The sequence below is a fragment of the Tauraco erythrolophus genome, chromosome 15 (assembly GCF_009769465.1).
Source record: "Tauraco erythrolophus isolate bTauEry1 chromosome 15, bTauEry1.pri, whole genome shotgun sequence".
NCBI lineage: Eukaryota > Metazoa > Chordata > Aves > Musophagiformes > Musophagidae > Tauraco > Tauraco erythrolophus.
The window spans coordinates 8,498,117-8,514,760 of NC_141479.1; the positions used below are offsets into that span (position 1 = coordinate 8,498,117).

At 37.8% G+C, this 16,644-nt stretch overlaps 1 protein-coding gene across 6 annotated transcripts in view; it reads right to left on the reverse strand.

Moving 5' to 3' along the window:
• Positions 1–16,644, reverse strand: part of PHKB (phosphorylase kinase regulatory subunit beta) — an 82,680-nt gene that overhangs the window by 16,589 nt on the left and 49,447 nt on the right. For all 6 annotated transcript variants that reach the window (XM_086620761.1, XM_086620756.1, XM_086620758.1 and 3 more), the window contains 9 exons: positions 12,385–12,440; positions 12,100–12,193; positions 7,165–7,248; positions 6,601–6,705; positions 5,682–5,764; positions 5,511–5,601; positions 2,384–2,445; positions 2,133–2,295; positions 1,395–1,476 (listed from right to left, as the gene is read on the reverse strand). In XM_086620761.1, coding sequence (XP_086476887.1) covers positions 1,395–1,476; positions 2,133–2,295; positions 2,384–2,445; positions 5,511–5,601; positions 5,682–5,764; positions 6,601–6,705; positions 7,165–7,248; positions 12,100–12,193; positions 12,385–12,440 — 820 coding nt within the window. The remainder of the gene's footprint in view (positions 1–1,394; positions 1,477–2,132; positions 2,296–2,383; positions 2,446–5,510; positions 5,602–5,681; positions 5,765–6,600; positions 6,706–7,164; positions 7,249–12,099; positions 12,194–12,384; positions 12,441–16,644) is intronic.

A 16,644-nucleotide genomic window follows, 5' to 3' on the forward strand; every position in this document is an offset into this window, starting at 1 on the left:
GCTTCTAGACTTTAAACAGGTGGAATAGCAGTGGTTTTTATGCCAGGCACTGCCTAGTGAACAGTATGTTCATCTACAACAATAGCAGAAGCTGACTCACAAAATCATAGCCTGTGCCTGTCAGCTGGAACACCAAAGGTTCTTCAGCTTTTATTTTTAGATTTATGTTTTATTGATAGTGTGATTATTTAATGTCAGTCTCAGTAATCTCCAGCTGCAGGAGGACAGGAACTTTTAGTCAGTGACTCAGACTGTTTAGTGCAAGGTGCATATTAAAATGGTTATCATCATCTACTGTTTCACATGGGATGGCACACAAAGGTCTATACAAGTTAGCTCTGAACAGTCAGAGGCACAACAGTACTTTTTTTGACCTAAATGGTTTCAAGAGAGTTTTCAAGTTCATAGTCATGATCTAATGGTCAGAAGTGATTATGCTGGTTGCTTATAAAGGTGAAGGCTGCCTCAAGTTGTTTCCAGACCAAAGGGGGACCTGAAAAGGACTAAAGCAAGCTACTGAGGCTCTCAAAGCCCGAGAGCAGCACAAGTAAGAGTGGCAAAACAGCCTGCTTCAGAGGCTGCACGTGCCTAACGCTCAGATTCTGACCATGACTTTGGATTCAGGCTGTATTTCAGCAATGCGCTGTGTATCAGCCATTGAATTTTATTCTACTTTACATTGTTTTCTATTATATTTTTAATACAGCAATATAGATATCATGCATATTTATGTCAAAATGACAACTCTTCATCTCAAGAACCAGCTGTCTTGTATCAAAATTAGGAAGCAGGGCTCTATAACATGAGGTGGTAAGTTACACTGCTTGATGAATACTAAGAGAATATTCTTTGATCTTAACATTCCTCTGTTTCTGAGGAGTATCCATACATACAAAGGCAGCTAATAAGCAGTCTTGGGGAAAAAAACCCACCAGACCTTGCAGCACAAAAGCCACAGTAGCCTCTTCTGAATTATTTTACATGAATTTAAATTATACAAAGCTATAATATAAAATTAGAGTAAGCTTCACAGATATATTGAATTAAAGTCTGATTACATAAAAGTAAAATAAAAATTCAGTATAAAGTTTCAGACATTTCAGACTGTTACGGACACACAGACTTGTCTTTAGTTGCCGTTCTACACAAGGTCAAATCCTCTATTTTTCCTATCTATGTGTTCAAAATTACAGCCAGATACAGCACTGGCCTACAAACAATCTATAAGAGTTCATATATTTAGCAGCTCATTCCCTACCGCACTGTGAATTTGCTTTAAATAGAAAGAAAATAGCTATGGAACTGCTTGCATGCCCATTATTCATGTTCATTACAACTAAATATACAGCTGCTTCCTGAAATACTCTGAACAGTCAAATGAAAGAAGCTCTTACCTTCTCTGGTGATAAAATTCGGTCCTTCCCTTTTAAGCAATACACTCAAGAGCAATGCTTGACTTGCTAGGCAATTGCAGTCCTTAAAAAAAAAAAAACAAACAAACCCCAAAAACATAACCACAAATAGCCTTCAGAGTTTCAGTGAAGCAAAACTAAAACAGCTATTAAAAATTTCAAGTGAAACCAAAAGGCTTTTTTTTCTAATTAAAAAGGCTACAAATTTTGGTTTTAAGGGGACTTCACAACTATTTCATACCCTATGTATGCTGTATACTTGTTACTGCTGCTTGCAGAGGCTTCTCCATGGTTCGAATTAAGTTGTAATAATTTCGCCTCAGAAATGTTTCCTGATTTTCTGTTCTTGAGTCCTGTCATTTACAGCAGAAATGCTTGTAATGACATAGGGAACCAAGCAGAATACTTTGTGTGTTCCTGTCAAACACTGGATCTAGAAACAGTCACTCGTAGTTTTCCTCTTGATACAGGAAAAATGCCAGATTGAAACTTTCCCTCAGTATCACTAAGAAATCTGTGATGTTAAGATAAAGGACTGTCAAAAGGAAGATTCCCCAAGGATGAACAGAAACATCAGACGTTTTATGTTACTGGCTATATTACTGACATTGAACCATGACACTAATCACGTTGATCGAAGTAGGCTGCTGTTGAAAAGGATACCAGCACATTATTTCTCATTTTGTGATAATGAAGTTACACTGTATCGCGTTTTCTTACATTAAGTTTCTGCAGGATCTCGTATGTTGACTTGGTTTTCCAGTCGTTAATATTTACATCTGGTTGTTGCTCAAGTTCAGAAGCATTTGGAGTACTAGACTGCCTCTTGACTTTTGAGTGTTTGGGAAGATCCAACTCCTCTAAACTCTTAAATACAGGAGCCCTGAAAAATAAGTACATCATTTCTTCGTAGTTCAGAAAATATTTTAATTATGAAATACTTCATCATTACTATTTACACATAGACTTACTCTTCTGTTTCAGTGATTCTTAGGAAATCAAGTTGTTCAACAACTGCTCCAGATATTAATGTCTGAAATGAAAAATTGAGAAATTAAAAAATATGCAAAACCACACATAACTATATAGTTACCTTTTGATCTCAATACATTGCTGGTGGTTTCCATTGAGGAAGTAGTTTCTTTATCTACAGTTCCAAATATCTTTGCACTTTCGGAATATTTTTCATCTTTCACAAGATCTCGCTTCAGACGGCAGAAATCTCTCAGGGCTGCTGTCTTCTTTTGCTGGCGTTTTGCTGTTCTTCTGCCTGCAATGTACAGCTTCACCAAGCTGTGTCCAGCCCTGCCCCCCAGAACAGGTCTGACGAAAACACCTGAGCTCAAGGATTTGCATTCCTCAAGTCCTGCATGACACCTGTGTTCCGGATCACAAGGCTCATTATTTCAGGGATCGCTGAAGGATGGCTAGTTTTCCTGTTAGTCTCAGTGATGTTACAGGAAAACACAATGTAATAGCATTTTCCTACTCTCTAGTCATTCTTTATCCAAGCATGCCTGCCCTAAGTTTGCACATCGAATGCAGTTTGTAAGTACTTCTGGCTCAGAATATTACATACCTGAAATTCAACGCTGCATTTATCTGATGTAGTCATTAGAATTCATTCATTCCAAATTTATATGAGTTTCCCACTTATACACTTCCAGAGGAAATGTATTGTACTACAGCATTGTTAAGACTGCTTTTTGATGGATCTCATTAGCTAAATAAATCTTGCATGCGTATTGTGAACTTCTAAATGCCATTTTCGTTGTACACAAGTTGCAGTAAAATACTGATCTACTACACTGTGAGATGATTGAATATAAAAAAAAATGCTTTGCTTTTATTGCTAGTGTCATTCATTCTGACTTGCATATCTGCTTGAACACATGACAACGAAGGTGAAAACTGGAAAAGAACTACAAGTCTTCTAAGCACACACATTTTTAAATGAAATTACATTTTGTATATTTTACAAGAAAAAAATGAGCATTCACCCAATTAGAGACGCACATTTACACATAGGTATCTGAATAAAGAGCTGAATAGAATTCACAAAGATTCAATATCTACTCTGTTGGAGTAGATTAATTATTTAAAAAAAACGCCATGAATTAGACATGTCCGTTGTCGCAAGTCCTCTCCTGTAATGAAACAAGGCTGTTTCCACCGTGTGACAACTGCACAGTAAGATTGAGAGATTATAGTTAAATGATGGACAAAGCACACTGTATTCCACCAGTAAATGCACTGATCACCAACATCTACCATTCATTTATAAAAAGGATAAAAGAAAGATGTAAAGGCTTTGGAGAGCTGCAAAAGAGAAATGGACATTAAGAATAAATAAGAGATGCAAGACAATTTCCATTTAACCCAAACCAGTTTTTATATCCTTAGCTTAATGCCATAACAGGAATTAAATCTTCACAATTAATATTCTGCAACAGAATTAAACATATTGTTCTGACTTATGGGGAAGTTAGCACACTGTATTTATAGATGTTGTAAGAATTTATCTCTGGAAAAAGTATAAGGCCTTTTTTTTTTAATAGATTTCATTCAGAAATCTACAGGGGGATCGAGCAAGTATGTAACTGTATTTAATGAAGTTGCATTGGGGCCCTGTTACACTAATGATTCTCTCAATGGCAGATCCTTTGGAAGCGATTTCTGCACGACTGAGGAAAGTTACCAGCTCTTCCCTTCCGCAATATTAACCGTTACCAACCAAATCTGGTTTTGCTTCGCTTTCAGACCTGATCACTCTGTCGTTTGGGGTTACAGCACGGTTAGAAACTCATCAGCAGAACTGAAGCAGGGCAATGAGCAGTGACAAACCGGGGAGGGCAGTAATGGCGCGCACTGGGCCTGTCATCCGTAATTCCAATCATCACAACCCTAATCTGGCACCGGAAGGCAGCCGGAGCCAGGCTCACAGCAGTCCTCCCTCCCCTCCGTCACTCCTGCCCCTGTGCAGGGAACACGACTGCTGCTCAGCAGCAGAGGCCAGCCATCGGATCGCTTCACCGCATCTTTACTGTTTTCAGCACTAAATCATGACTGTAGGTAACGGATGAAGCCTCGGGGAGCTCACAGTACAATTTAAAGCATCATACCTCATACAGCTGCTTTTTTTTAGGGTGCCTTAAAGAAAAATACACATTTGTTTGTAGTGTTACCATGTAAGAAGAACACAGTACATAGATTGAGAAATTCCTCTCCTGCTAATACATCAGTTTAGTCAAGTGCAAGGCAAGAAAGTCACTGCAGTTAAATTTAACAACAACAACCACCACTGTTGACAAACGAAAGCTTCTCCATGGACAGTAACGGCATTTGCTGTAGGAAAAGTAAATGGTAACAGGAGAGACTACATCACCTACATGCAACCAGTAGAAATACATCAATATTTGAAAGATTACAAGGATATTTTCAACCATTATAGCTACGAGTATTTAATTTACAAATGACCCAGCTCTTCTCCAAATTCATTATTTCCTAGGGAACAAGAAACGATAATTGTCTTTGGTGTTCTCTCTTACAAAAAGAGGGATTCTTCAATAGGTGTAAACTAAGATTAACTAGCACATGTAAGCAGCTAAAACCAGCACCCTACTCAGTAATTTTCACATTTTAATGAAGCAATGTTCCTGCCTTAGGATTAATTCAAACAACAAAGATGTTAAAACTGGATCTTAGTTCTTGTAAGAATTTTAATATATGTGAAGCACCTCTTTTTTCCCCCCTCATTGATCATCTAATCGAAAGAAATCCTTCAATGCCTGACATTGTGGATTTATCCTTCGGTGGTAATTTCACAAAATTACCAAACATAAAAAAAAAAAACAACATTCTCCCTTCAGAAAATCCTTTATGAAGATTATAACTTTGAAAAAAACTCATCAAAAGGAATTAAAATAAACCCATGTTTCTTTTGAGATAAAACAAAAACTGTACCAAAAGTCTTGGTTCTTGACTCCTTAATTTTATCGTACTGAATAAAATACTCAGAAATCACATGAAAAACAAAAGTAGTAAGAATACATGTACCAATAGTAGGAGGTAAGAACACAACATTCGGGAAAAACATACCTGTACTCTGTCAACATGAACTTTCACTCCTCCAACAAGTCCCTTTCTAAAGGCTGCCAACATATCTAATATTGGATTGAATCTGCTCCCTCTGAAATGTGAAACAGAGCTCCATTAATCTTGCAATTAGGAAAATACTTCACTGCAAACAAAGCTTGTATCTCTCTCTACCTTATGTTGTCTTCACGGATAAGCACAACGAACAGTGGACGGCCATGCATTTTCCAATACTGCTTAATGAACTGCAGTGCATTCTAGGAAAAGAAATAACGTTTTAGTCACCAAAACAGATACACAAGCACAAGGTATCCGAACACCAGTACGAGATATCAGAAGAGCTATCTTAAGTAACAGCACTGAAAAACCCAACGGATTAAGGAAACCTGAGCTAATAAACCACTAACAGACTTCTTCAACTCGTGGCTCTCACAACTTTCAAGCACTGTTCTTTCCCAAGTTTTCTGAAAACACTCCCAGCATACACAGTGGTCACAACCAAACCACGAGATGGAGCGCGGTGTGCTGAGCTACGTGTAACGCCCTAGTAAGTTATGCATGGGATGGAATCCAGGGCTTGAACCACAGCCTCTGGCATGGAATAACCCGTGCCACCTGCGCTGCAAGTCACTGCACAGGCACAGGGACTTGACAGGTGAGCTTTGCACTGCCCCCGCCTTGACACTAGGGAAGGAAGGCAGCTGTTAGTATTTGTGCAAAGTCAAGTCATGCTTCCTGCAGCTGAGGCTTTCATATTTCCCTTAAACAGACCAGCCTCATTCCTCTCTTCAGCCCAGACCATTTGTTTTCCCAAAGAGACACATGATCATTTGCTTGCTGCACTACAGAATTCCCCATCCCTTTGGGGTGAGGTTTTTTTCAGATACAGATACTCACTGGAACTCATACGGGGCTGACAGGATATTAATCTTAATACGCTTCCTGGCATATACTGCAACTTTTTTTTATATTAGAAAAATACACACTCTACAATATTCCCCTTTCAATCTTCCATTTTATCAAACTTCACAGTTTATTCTTCTACAGACTCTATTTTTGTCAGTTTCTCAAAGGAAAAGTTACAGATAAATACCTTAATGTCATCAATCAACATCATAACATCCTGAGACATGTAGAAATCACTTAGATCAAAAATGATTGAGTAGCAAACTACAGTCTTCCCTAGTATTCGATAAATCTGTTGAGAAAGAAAGCTTCGATTAGTCTTTTCTTTACAATATTTGAAAAGTAGCTGAAAAGGTAAAAAGGTATTTTGAAACTAGCAGGGTAATAATCAGTGTAGAACAGTTGGAATTATAAGAAATATTTAGGATAAAGCCCACATATCTAATTTTAGGTACTCTGGTTTTTATTAGGTATGCAGATCTAGATTCTGTTTCAGTTAAAGCAGTTTTCTTCAGCACCATTCAGCTTGTTTTGGCCAAGTCTTACTGTAACTGCATTTCTAGGAAACATGGCAGTTTAACAGTAAGATGGAGCATGCACGCTCACAACGGCAAAATACACTACAAGGACTTTAAAATAAGATATATGCATAAAATAAAATTACATTTCCATTCTATTTAAAATAATTCAGAGACTAACTTAATGCTTATCTGAAACATGCATCAATAACATAAAAATTTATTGCAACAACCTTTGATGTTCCAAGGCATCCTATAGGCCTGTCCGGTCTTCCAGATAATCCCAACTTTTCATTGACTCCCAAATGGAAGTAAGCCTGTGAGAAAGAATCATAAAGACTGAGGGAAACCTGTATCTAAGCCTTTCTTATGCTCCTACCAGTTCTCACATAGAAAGCTGTCTGCATTCTGCTTTAATTAGAAAGCAAGATTCATAAAAAGTGGTCATTATCTCTATTTTTCCTTTTTTTTTTAAAAAACATACCTCTAGATATATACATCTATATAACAACAATTAAGTGAGAGAACACTAGATTTGGTACAGTTCAAAGACCAAATTTAATTCTTTTGATAACAAGTATCTTACAGCAAAGAGAAATCAATCAACTACGTAACTGAAGCAAGAAACAGATGTAGCAAGAAGACAAGAGGCAAACAGTCCGCTCCCTGACAGTCAGTCACTCCTTCCCGTGCGACCCATGTCACTTCTGGCAGGCCCCTCTCTGCTGTAGGTAAAGTGTAACAGTTCCCTCTTCCTAATAATCATTTTGGGAGGATGAAGGATGGCAGGGCCTTGGAACTAGATGATCTTTAAGGTCCAACACAAACCATTCTATGATTCTGTGATTTTCATCTTACTCATGGAGGTGAAAATACAATTAATACTGGTTTACATTAAAAGAGAGAGGTCAGAGAGGGGCAATAGCTTTAAACTGAAAGAGGGCAGATTTAGATGAGATCTAAGGAAGAAATTTTTCACTCCGAGGGTGGTGAGGCACTGGAACAGGTTGCCCAGAGAAGTTGTAGATGCCCCATCCCTGGAAGTGTTCAAGGCCAGGTTGGATGAGGCTTTGGGCAACCTGGTGTAGTGGAGGGTGTCCCTGCCCATGACAGGGGGGTTGGAACTAGATGATCTTTGAGGTCCCTTCCAACCCAAACCATTCTGTGATTAATTAAGGGTAAGCAGGAGTGCTGGGCAGGACCCTGATGCTAGGACTGGGACACAGGAGTGCAAAGCACCCAAGTCCTGCCTATCTGCGTAGTTTCAAAATTCAACTAAAACTTGCTGTTTCCTGTATTAAGTCTTACTTTTACCTTGTCACTCATATTATTTTTCTAGTCTATATAATTAAAATCTTTTTTAAATCTTCAAATTTCTCATTGAAATAATTTTTTAAAGGATCTCTTGCATATATTGTCTGGCCAATTTTGCCTTCTGTAATGCTTTTCGGATGTGGATACCAAGGTAAAACAGTAATATAGGAACTTTTTAAGGATCTTTATTCTAATTTTAGTAAAGGCCTGCAAAATTAATGCATCAACAACACAAGCAAGAGGCAATTATCTCATTATTGATTGCTTGATTGTTCTTTGCATTAAATTATGTATGCCTAGTATTACTTCAACAGATATAATTTTGTAAGACTTGGATATTAAAGAAATACTACTTATTTATTACAGAGAATAAAACCATAAAAAAACAACTAAGCTGTGAGCAAGACAGTAAAAATGCAGCAATTAAACCAGTCTGGAAGCTGTAATTTTTTCCTTAGTTGAGCTGGTTTAGGTAAGGAACTCACTATTACTAAAACTTCAGAACATTCCGAATTCAGAACATTTTCCTAAAATTAATCTTCCTCAATTCAGAAGCAAGTGAAAGTGAACATTTGAACAAACATTACACCCAATAGCTTTTTACTGTGGTCAGCTTGAGGCCTTCCTGATATTGCCTATGTTTCTGCATTAATACCAAGAACTGTTTAAAACAGAAAATAAACACAGTTACCTACATCACCTGTTCATCCAGGCTAAGTAACCGTACTCAAGTGAAATGGAACAGAGAGACATCAAAACATAAACAGCTTTAAATAACCCATCTATATATAACTAAAGCAAAACAATGTTGAACCCCTTTTTATAGTAAATAATGAAGACTAGAAGAACCGCAGCAGACATTATAATTTAACACTGAAAGGACCTTCATTTTGCTAGAATGTAAGACATGAAATGTTTTCTTAACAAAAACAGAACTCCAGTAGTATTGTAATATTGTCTCTTCCCTTGAAGACTCTCTAGCTTGAGGCCTCGTGCTGTTCTATAGTCTGCTAAAGGAGTTTCATCTTCCAGTAATAGCTTTCCATCTTGATCCGTTACAATCAAAACGTCAGTTCAGATTCAGCACCAGAGTATCTGAACAAAAGTACGGTTTCATGCAAGTCCAGCATGACCCATCAAGGGTTTTTTTGATTAAAATGTCCTTCAATTCTGGAATATTAAAGCTGCTAATAGGAAGAAACGGCTGTGAAAGCAGACTGGAGTGTTGGGTTGATTTATGAGAGTGTATGAGACTAGGGTGGTCTTTCACACCATCTGCTTCTGCATTCTTTTATCTGCTGGCAGTCTACGCCTACAGAGTATTCTGCTGTTCTCCTGTACTGTGCTTCCACTACATAGATACTTTTTCCCTAGTTATTGCATGCATCTTGTCCCATTTTCTTGTTTTCCTCTTCTTCCTCTTTTCACATCCCCTTATAGACTTTGTGGATCTGTTCACATAACTCCCAGTCCTACATTCAATCCCTAATTCTCCTGAATCAACGACATCTTCCCCTCATCCATTTGTTTCGTTTGACACCACGCTTTGGGACACGTGCCTGTTTATAAGTCTAGAGGTTTAAACTGTGATCATGTGCCACCAGACCAGTTCGAAAGCTTCTAATTAAATACAATACTACTGAGAACTGACAGCATTGGAATAGCAAATACTGAGATCCACATTCTCTGTGGATCAACCCTTTTTTCTCCAAAACACAGGTGATTGTTCCAGCATTAGCTTCCCCTCCCCACTAAGGATGACAAATACTACCAGGGATTTTTTGTCTGTTTGCTTTTAGGTTCGTATTGGTGTTTTGCATAAGCCCAGAGATCGGACCTCAGTTCTTATAATGCCTCGACCACTTCCATTACCTCAACTCCCCAGCTATCGCACAGCCTCTCTAGAAGCCCACTATGGAAGAGGTTTTGCATCAGGTGATTTAACATTTTCATGACATTCTTTTTAAAAGTAAATTTTGATGAGGCAGATGCAAGCTACCTATCATGAATATAAAGAAAGTGTCAGAATTGCCAGATGTCTCACCAGCTTTTGAAAAATAATTCCTAACGCAAAAGTTGTCATAGCTAGAAATTTAATTGATAATGAATAAAACTTAGTGAAAGTCTCATCTTTTTGTCAGGGAGACCAAAGGAATGATGGATGAGAGAAAGACAATGTACACTTCTATAGTAAATTTATGGAGTATTTGCTTGTAAAACCAACATTTCAGGTATAGAATTTCAGGAAAAATACAGTCAGAGAGAATCCATTTTAAAAATACATTATCATGAAATGTGTGGCAGTCACCATTTGGGGTGAGCATTTTTCTGAATAAGCCAGCAAGGTTTTGCTATGTCAGTTATCCTCACAAGCTTAGGAAGTCTGAAATACGTTGCTACGTTCTCCAGTTTTGGTTTTACTTTTCTGGGGCCCTGCAGACTTCTGATACAGATAATGGCATCAGCCATGTGATCCTGATTCGGAGAGAGACACTCACATAGTGATTTGTTCTATAACTGGAACTTCAGGATTGATAAACTAAATACGTCCATTATACTTCCCCCAGACATTCAGAATTCACCCCTCTTGTTTGAGACAATTTGTATAATTCCAAGTTAGACAACAGCTTTATGTACCTGATCCACAACCAAACTTCAGGGGGTGCAGTATGAAAATATTAAGTGCATGTCTGTGACTCGGATCAGCTTACTTGTCTGACAGTTTCCTGCAGCTTGCTAAGGCTTTTTTATGTACAGTGGGACTATTTTCAGGGTTTTTTTCAGAAGAAGGGTCCAGGTGCATCAGAGATAGAAGTAAACAGGCACCCAGTAACCGCATAGATTTTTATTAGGACTTTTTACAAGTTTACCTACAATTGCTGATCAACGCATTTATCATTTAGAGCAGCATTTGTCATAGTCTCCTATATTTCAGTGTATTTCCAGGACAAACTGCAGTGGATAGCTTGAAGCACATACTCAGTGTAGCCCAAGTGCTATATATAAAGTACTAAAAATGACTGAAGAAAAAAGAGGTCATGGCAGTGCTAAGAGAATGCTGAAACGGACCACTACGGCCTGTAGATGCCATTCATCTTACACTGCTGGCTTCACGTGGCGTTGATGGCTACCTGAGCAGATGCACCCAAGCTGGCATGATCAGTGAGGCTCCGTGCAGATACGGGCTAAAAGGGCCAGCCTCTGAAGTGAAAGGATATGGTACTCTGTTAGACTACTTGCCTGTACAGAAAAAGAAAAAGCTGAAGCCTTCACAGAGGATGAAGGGGATTCTGAAGACATCCTTCATCCCAGTAATCTTTGACCGTAGCTTTTCAAATGTGCTGAGTTAAAAGGGTAAACTAGAAAGGGTTTAAACACGTTTGGTGTTCCTCGATATAGTCAACTCAAGGGACTTTAAAAAAAAACACAGTTACAGAAGACTGTGTAATGCCTGTTAAAGGGGCTACACTATGAAATTATATGATGGTTTACGCCTACTGCCTTATCCATTTCTTTGACTACTGCTCATTTGCTTGTTTCTCCATCAAGATTCACTTAGTCTACTATGCTATCAATATTATTACAATTTTATTATTCATTCATTATTGTTTGAAAGTGGCTCAGATAATAAGCCTGACCTGATAATACAGGACATCTGGGCTTCAGTGTTTCACTGAAAGCTTTAACTAGGCACGTGTAACTGACCAGTGTCAGCATACCTTGCAATTGAATCAGAATAACACAAAACGGTAGATAAGAAGCTTAAAGAGATACAAGTCTAATAGCTTGATATAAATTCCTATTGTTACAAAAGAAATGTATCAACAAGTAATTTTAAGTGCAGAATTCCTTACTTTAACAAGTTCTTTTTGAGCCCATATCTGAATTGGTTCCACCTGCTGGGGAGTCTGAGTTTGGATTCCATACGTGTTCAGAAAAACTTGTAGGCTACAAGTGAAACAATGACAAAGTTAATGACAAATCGCAGAACAGACTTAGTTTTAACAATTGTCTTGGCAGCAAATCCACAAAAAACAGTATTATGTTCTACACTTTCTTGATTATCTTTAGCAAATTTAAGATGTCTATTGTTCAACACTTCTCTAATGAATACATTCTTAATAAAAGTAAATACCTACCGCTGACTTTCTGCTATCAGGGCCACATGTACTACCAAATCATTTTCTAAAGGACCCTAGAAAATAATGGAAAAAAAAAAAATTAGGACTGCTAATTAAGCTATTTTGTTAGAGATACCATGAACAGGGTCAATGTCTGTTTACACAATTCACGAGTACGACAGACATCATTGTCTGCGTTGCTTTTTCTTTCTGTGTGAAAAAACTGAAAGAACACAGAAAAAATCTGTAAATCTTCAAACTATGGGAAGACTGTCCTATTAATAATACTTTGCAAGATGCATTTTGGAGAATTAATAATACATAGGTTTCTGGTGATCATTTCCACTGTTTGGTTTGGTTTTGGGGGTTTTTTAATAAAAAAAAGTAGGAAAAACATTTTGCTTCATACAAAAATTTAAAATTTATACAATCAATGTATTGTGCCTGATATGACATAATGTTTGATAGACATTTTTGTAAAGAGTGATATTACTCAGCTATTTGGGTAACATGATATGCACTTTAAAATAATTAACTGATCATTTCAACCCTTTACTCTGAAATATTTTGATCAGACAGCTACCTCTTTACAGTTATATGAAAGAGACATTACACTTTACAGGAGGTAACAGCGTTTCCTTGCATTGTTCGTAACACCGATATTTCATGTTTGAAATAAATACTAGCGTTTTATATCAGAAACCCATGCAAATAGGAATGAATTCAACATGCTGAGTGAAATCATTATCTCGACTCCCTGGGACTCAAAATGGCAATTCACCTTTCTTTTCACTGGCAGCATGCATTACTAGCTAAAAAATGAGATGTCCGAGTGATTCCTTGTTCATTTCTTCTCTGGCATTCAATAACTGTAAAATCAACAGAACCCAAAGCTTTCATTCCTAAAATGCTTTTGTCGACTTTTGTCTAGAAACTACCAGAACACAAATGACTAAAGTTAAGTACATCTTCAATCGATTCATTGCATAAAAAGACAGGATTTTCTGTGAAGATAGATGGATAGACATTGATTTAGAACACAAAGTTCAGAGTCAACGCTTGCTTGTTCAGGCGAGCCTCGATATCAATTTAGATGGATTTGCAGAAGAAATTCTTGGTAACGTTTTCCCAAAAGTCTATCGGCAATACACTTCCACTAAAAATTTTGGAGTTTTTGCCACATGAAATAAGTTTGTGATGGAAGTATGTGCACAAAAACACCAGGCTAAGAAGTCGGGAGTTCAAGTGACATTAAAAGATTTTCCTCCTGAGAATAAGATGATCACGCTATCAATTGCATTTATATAAAGAGTGAGAAAATGCAAACCAATTCTCTACCTCAATCAATGCATTATGTTTATGAAACAAAAAGAAAAGCCCCTCCCTGAAAGCAAGAGAGCCCCCTCCAAGACTGCACTGATTTGTAGACAGCCCGTGATCAAATGTGGGGAGTGGTCTTCAAGTTAAGGCTCAACTTAATTATTACTGTATTAATGACGAACTGAATGGGATGGTGTAACCATAGGCTGAAGCTGCACAGAAATCTGTGTGTTCTGCATCTCCACTGAGGCACGTCCTTCTCTGCCAGCAGTTCGAGTGCCTCTTACACAGAGAGGTGCCCAACGACACCAGTCAGGCACAGCAGCCAGTAAGAGCTGGATCCAACATGGGCTGTAGCTAAGCAAGTGCATCTGCAGCATGACTGGCGCAACACAAAATCCGTGTGACAAATAGCTAGACTTTTTAAAGTGTTATGGAAAAATGTAACTAGAATTGCTGCACAACTACAGGATTGCTGTAACGTTAAACAGAAAGTTACTTTCATTGTCATTTAACACATCAAGGCCTGGAGGATCACAAACAGTGGTCTAGAGGAACACAGATCAAAATAACAGATACAATACTCATGAAAAAGTATGTCACCCTTTCCAATCATGATAATGATACAGAGCATTTGCTATATATTAAAAAAAAAAGTGGAAAAGCATTAAACTCCTAAATATTCCACCTAATAAATCTTCTTGGTAAAAGTTCCGTTTGAATGTGTTGGATTTCACATGATCGCAAGCTAAGGTGCTGCTCACACAACATCAATCACCGTCTCCCCAAGACGCTGCAACAGACCCCCCTACCCTGGGCTACCCTTCTGCCTCACGTTTTCACACTGGGTAGTGGGCAGAAGGGTCTCTTTCACCTATACGGTGCATGCTGTGCACATGATAAATATACCCCAGTGTTTTCAGAAGATAAAAGACAGATTAATTGTTCTTCCTCAGCAAAAAAGACGATTAAAAAAAATATTAATACTTTTAAACCAGGTTATAAATGGTTGGAGGCTGGATAAAAGGAGAAATCCCTGACTCCATGCCTGGCACAAGCAGAGAAAGCAGCTCTGCGTTAGTCTGCTGCTGCACTCCCACTGGACAGATGCTATCACTATATGCCTTTCTGCACACATTCCCAGGAAATCTCAGAACTCTGAAAAAAATCCATTCATTTTGAACCTGTGAGAAAGCGGGCACAATATTCCGGAACACCGATTAAAACGGTACCTACTGGGCTTTCCGAGCATATGGAGCGAGATGAGGAAAAGAGAAATTGTACACAACAGAAGGAATTGCACTTAACCCAAACACTCCACCTCACTGCTACAAAACTCCAACTGAATTGTTCCAAAACGTATCTGCTGCTGGAAGCATCTCAACACTGCTCAACAGTTTACGGCCAATGCTACAAACACACCAGACTTCTTAAATGAAATACAATCCGGAGACACGTGTGCCTTAAATTCTAAAATAGTATTTAACAATTTTGGAATTATGGTAACTGTGGTAGGCAATTGTATTACGAGAAATGAAAGCACAAACTGGCTTATAGCTAACATTACAAAACAAATCATAAAATCGTAGAATGGTTTGGGTTGGAAGGGACCTTGAAGATCATCTACTTCCAACCCCCCTGCTGTGGGCAGGGACACCTTCCACCAGACCAGGTTGCTCAAAGCCTCATCCAGCCTGGTATCATCCAATATATTAGATAATCCAACATGACAGATCTCTCTAAATCATCAAAAATAGACATGCTCTAACCCTAAACATAATTTAGGCATCTGAAAAATCTTCATATATCTCAGTCCACCTACACTTGGTAATTTTAGTTCCTCCTTTACATGTTATCTCCTTCATGAAAAAAAAATTAAAAAAAAAAGCAGTCTATCGTGTTGACTATTCTCTTCCCAACTCATCAATGGGCATTAACCTTAATTTTCAGTAACTCAAATGAGGTCCTCACAAATGATTACTAAGTCTACAAAGCAAAACATTAAAAGAATATAGTCATCACACGCAGTCAAAGAATTTAACTAATTAATTGCAGCCCTACTCATGTATTTCAAGTTAACCCAGAAGATGAATTGTCTTACTGCATCAGTTTAGTAAGGTTAATTTTGAATTCAACAAAAAATTATAAGACAGCAATAAATCAGCTTTCATGTGCTCCAGTAAAACACAAAACAAAACCAGAAAAACCCCACCCCACCTCATGACATTTCTCAAATGCTATGGTTACTATACAGGCCCTTTTATACACTAAATTCTCCCAAAACAGAATGCAACAGCCGAAACTGTGTTGTAATATAATCTCTCCTGGATATGGAGACATTAAAAATGAATAATAAAAGAGCTCTTCTCAGGAATCTGGTTCTCAAGAGCTATTCCCACTGAAAGAAAAATGCCATGCAGTATCTTCTTCCAATAAAGGAAACGGAGCACAAAGGATTTAATTTTCTTTTTAGCTCATGAACGGGATTTAACCTGAAACACTACTGACCATTTGGCATCACAAAGCAAATTATTAGTGCAAAGGAGAATCTCTCTGATGGCTTCATTGCGTTCTGGAACACAGACTACAACTAGCAAAGAGGATCCTGCTCCAGCACCACACTGGCATTTCCCAGGAGGGAACATACGGAGACCTTTTCCTGAAAACAAAAAATAAGTTTTCTGGGGCATTAAATTAGGAGAGAAAAACATTTCCTTTTAACCATAAACAGACCAAATTAATATGTTAGTATTAGTGGGCATTAAGTTTTTACTATACTGCTCATTTGATTTCACAGTTTTCTACAACAAACAAGATTGTTCTCCTTTATGAGATTTTCTGGGTTGAGTGATGCATTCACAGCTGCAGTTATATAGTTATATATAGTTATATGTAGTTATATATATAGTTTTCATAGCAATTTTGCCTTTGTGGGTCTCTATTACCTTACTTTATCTA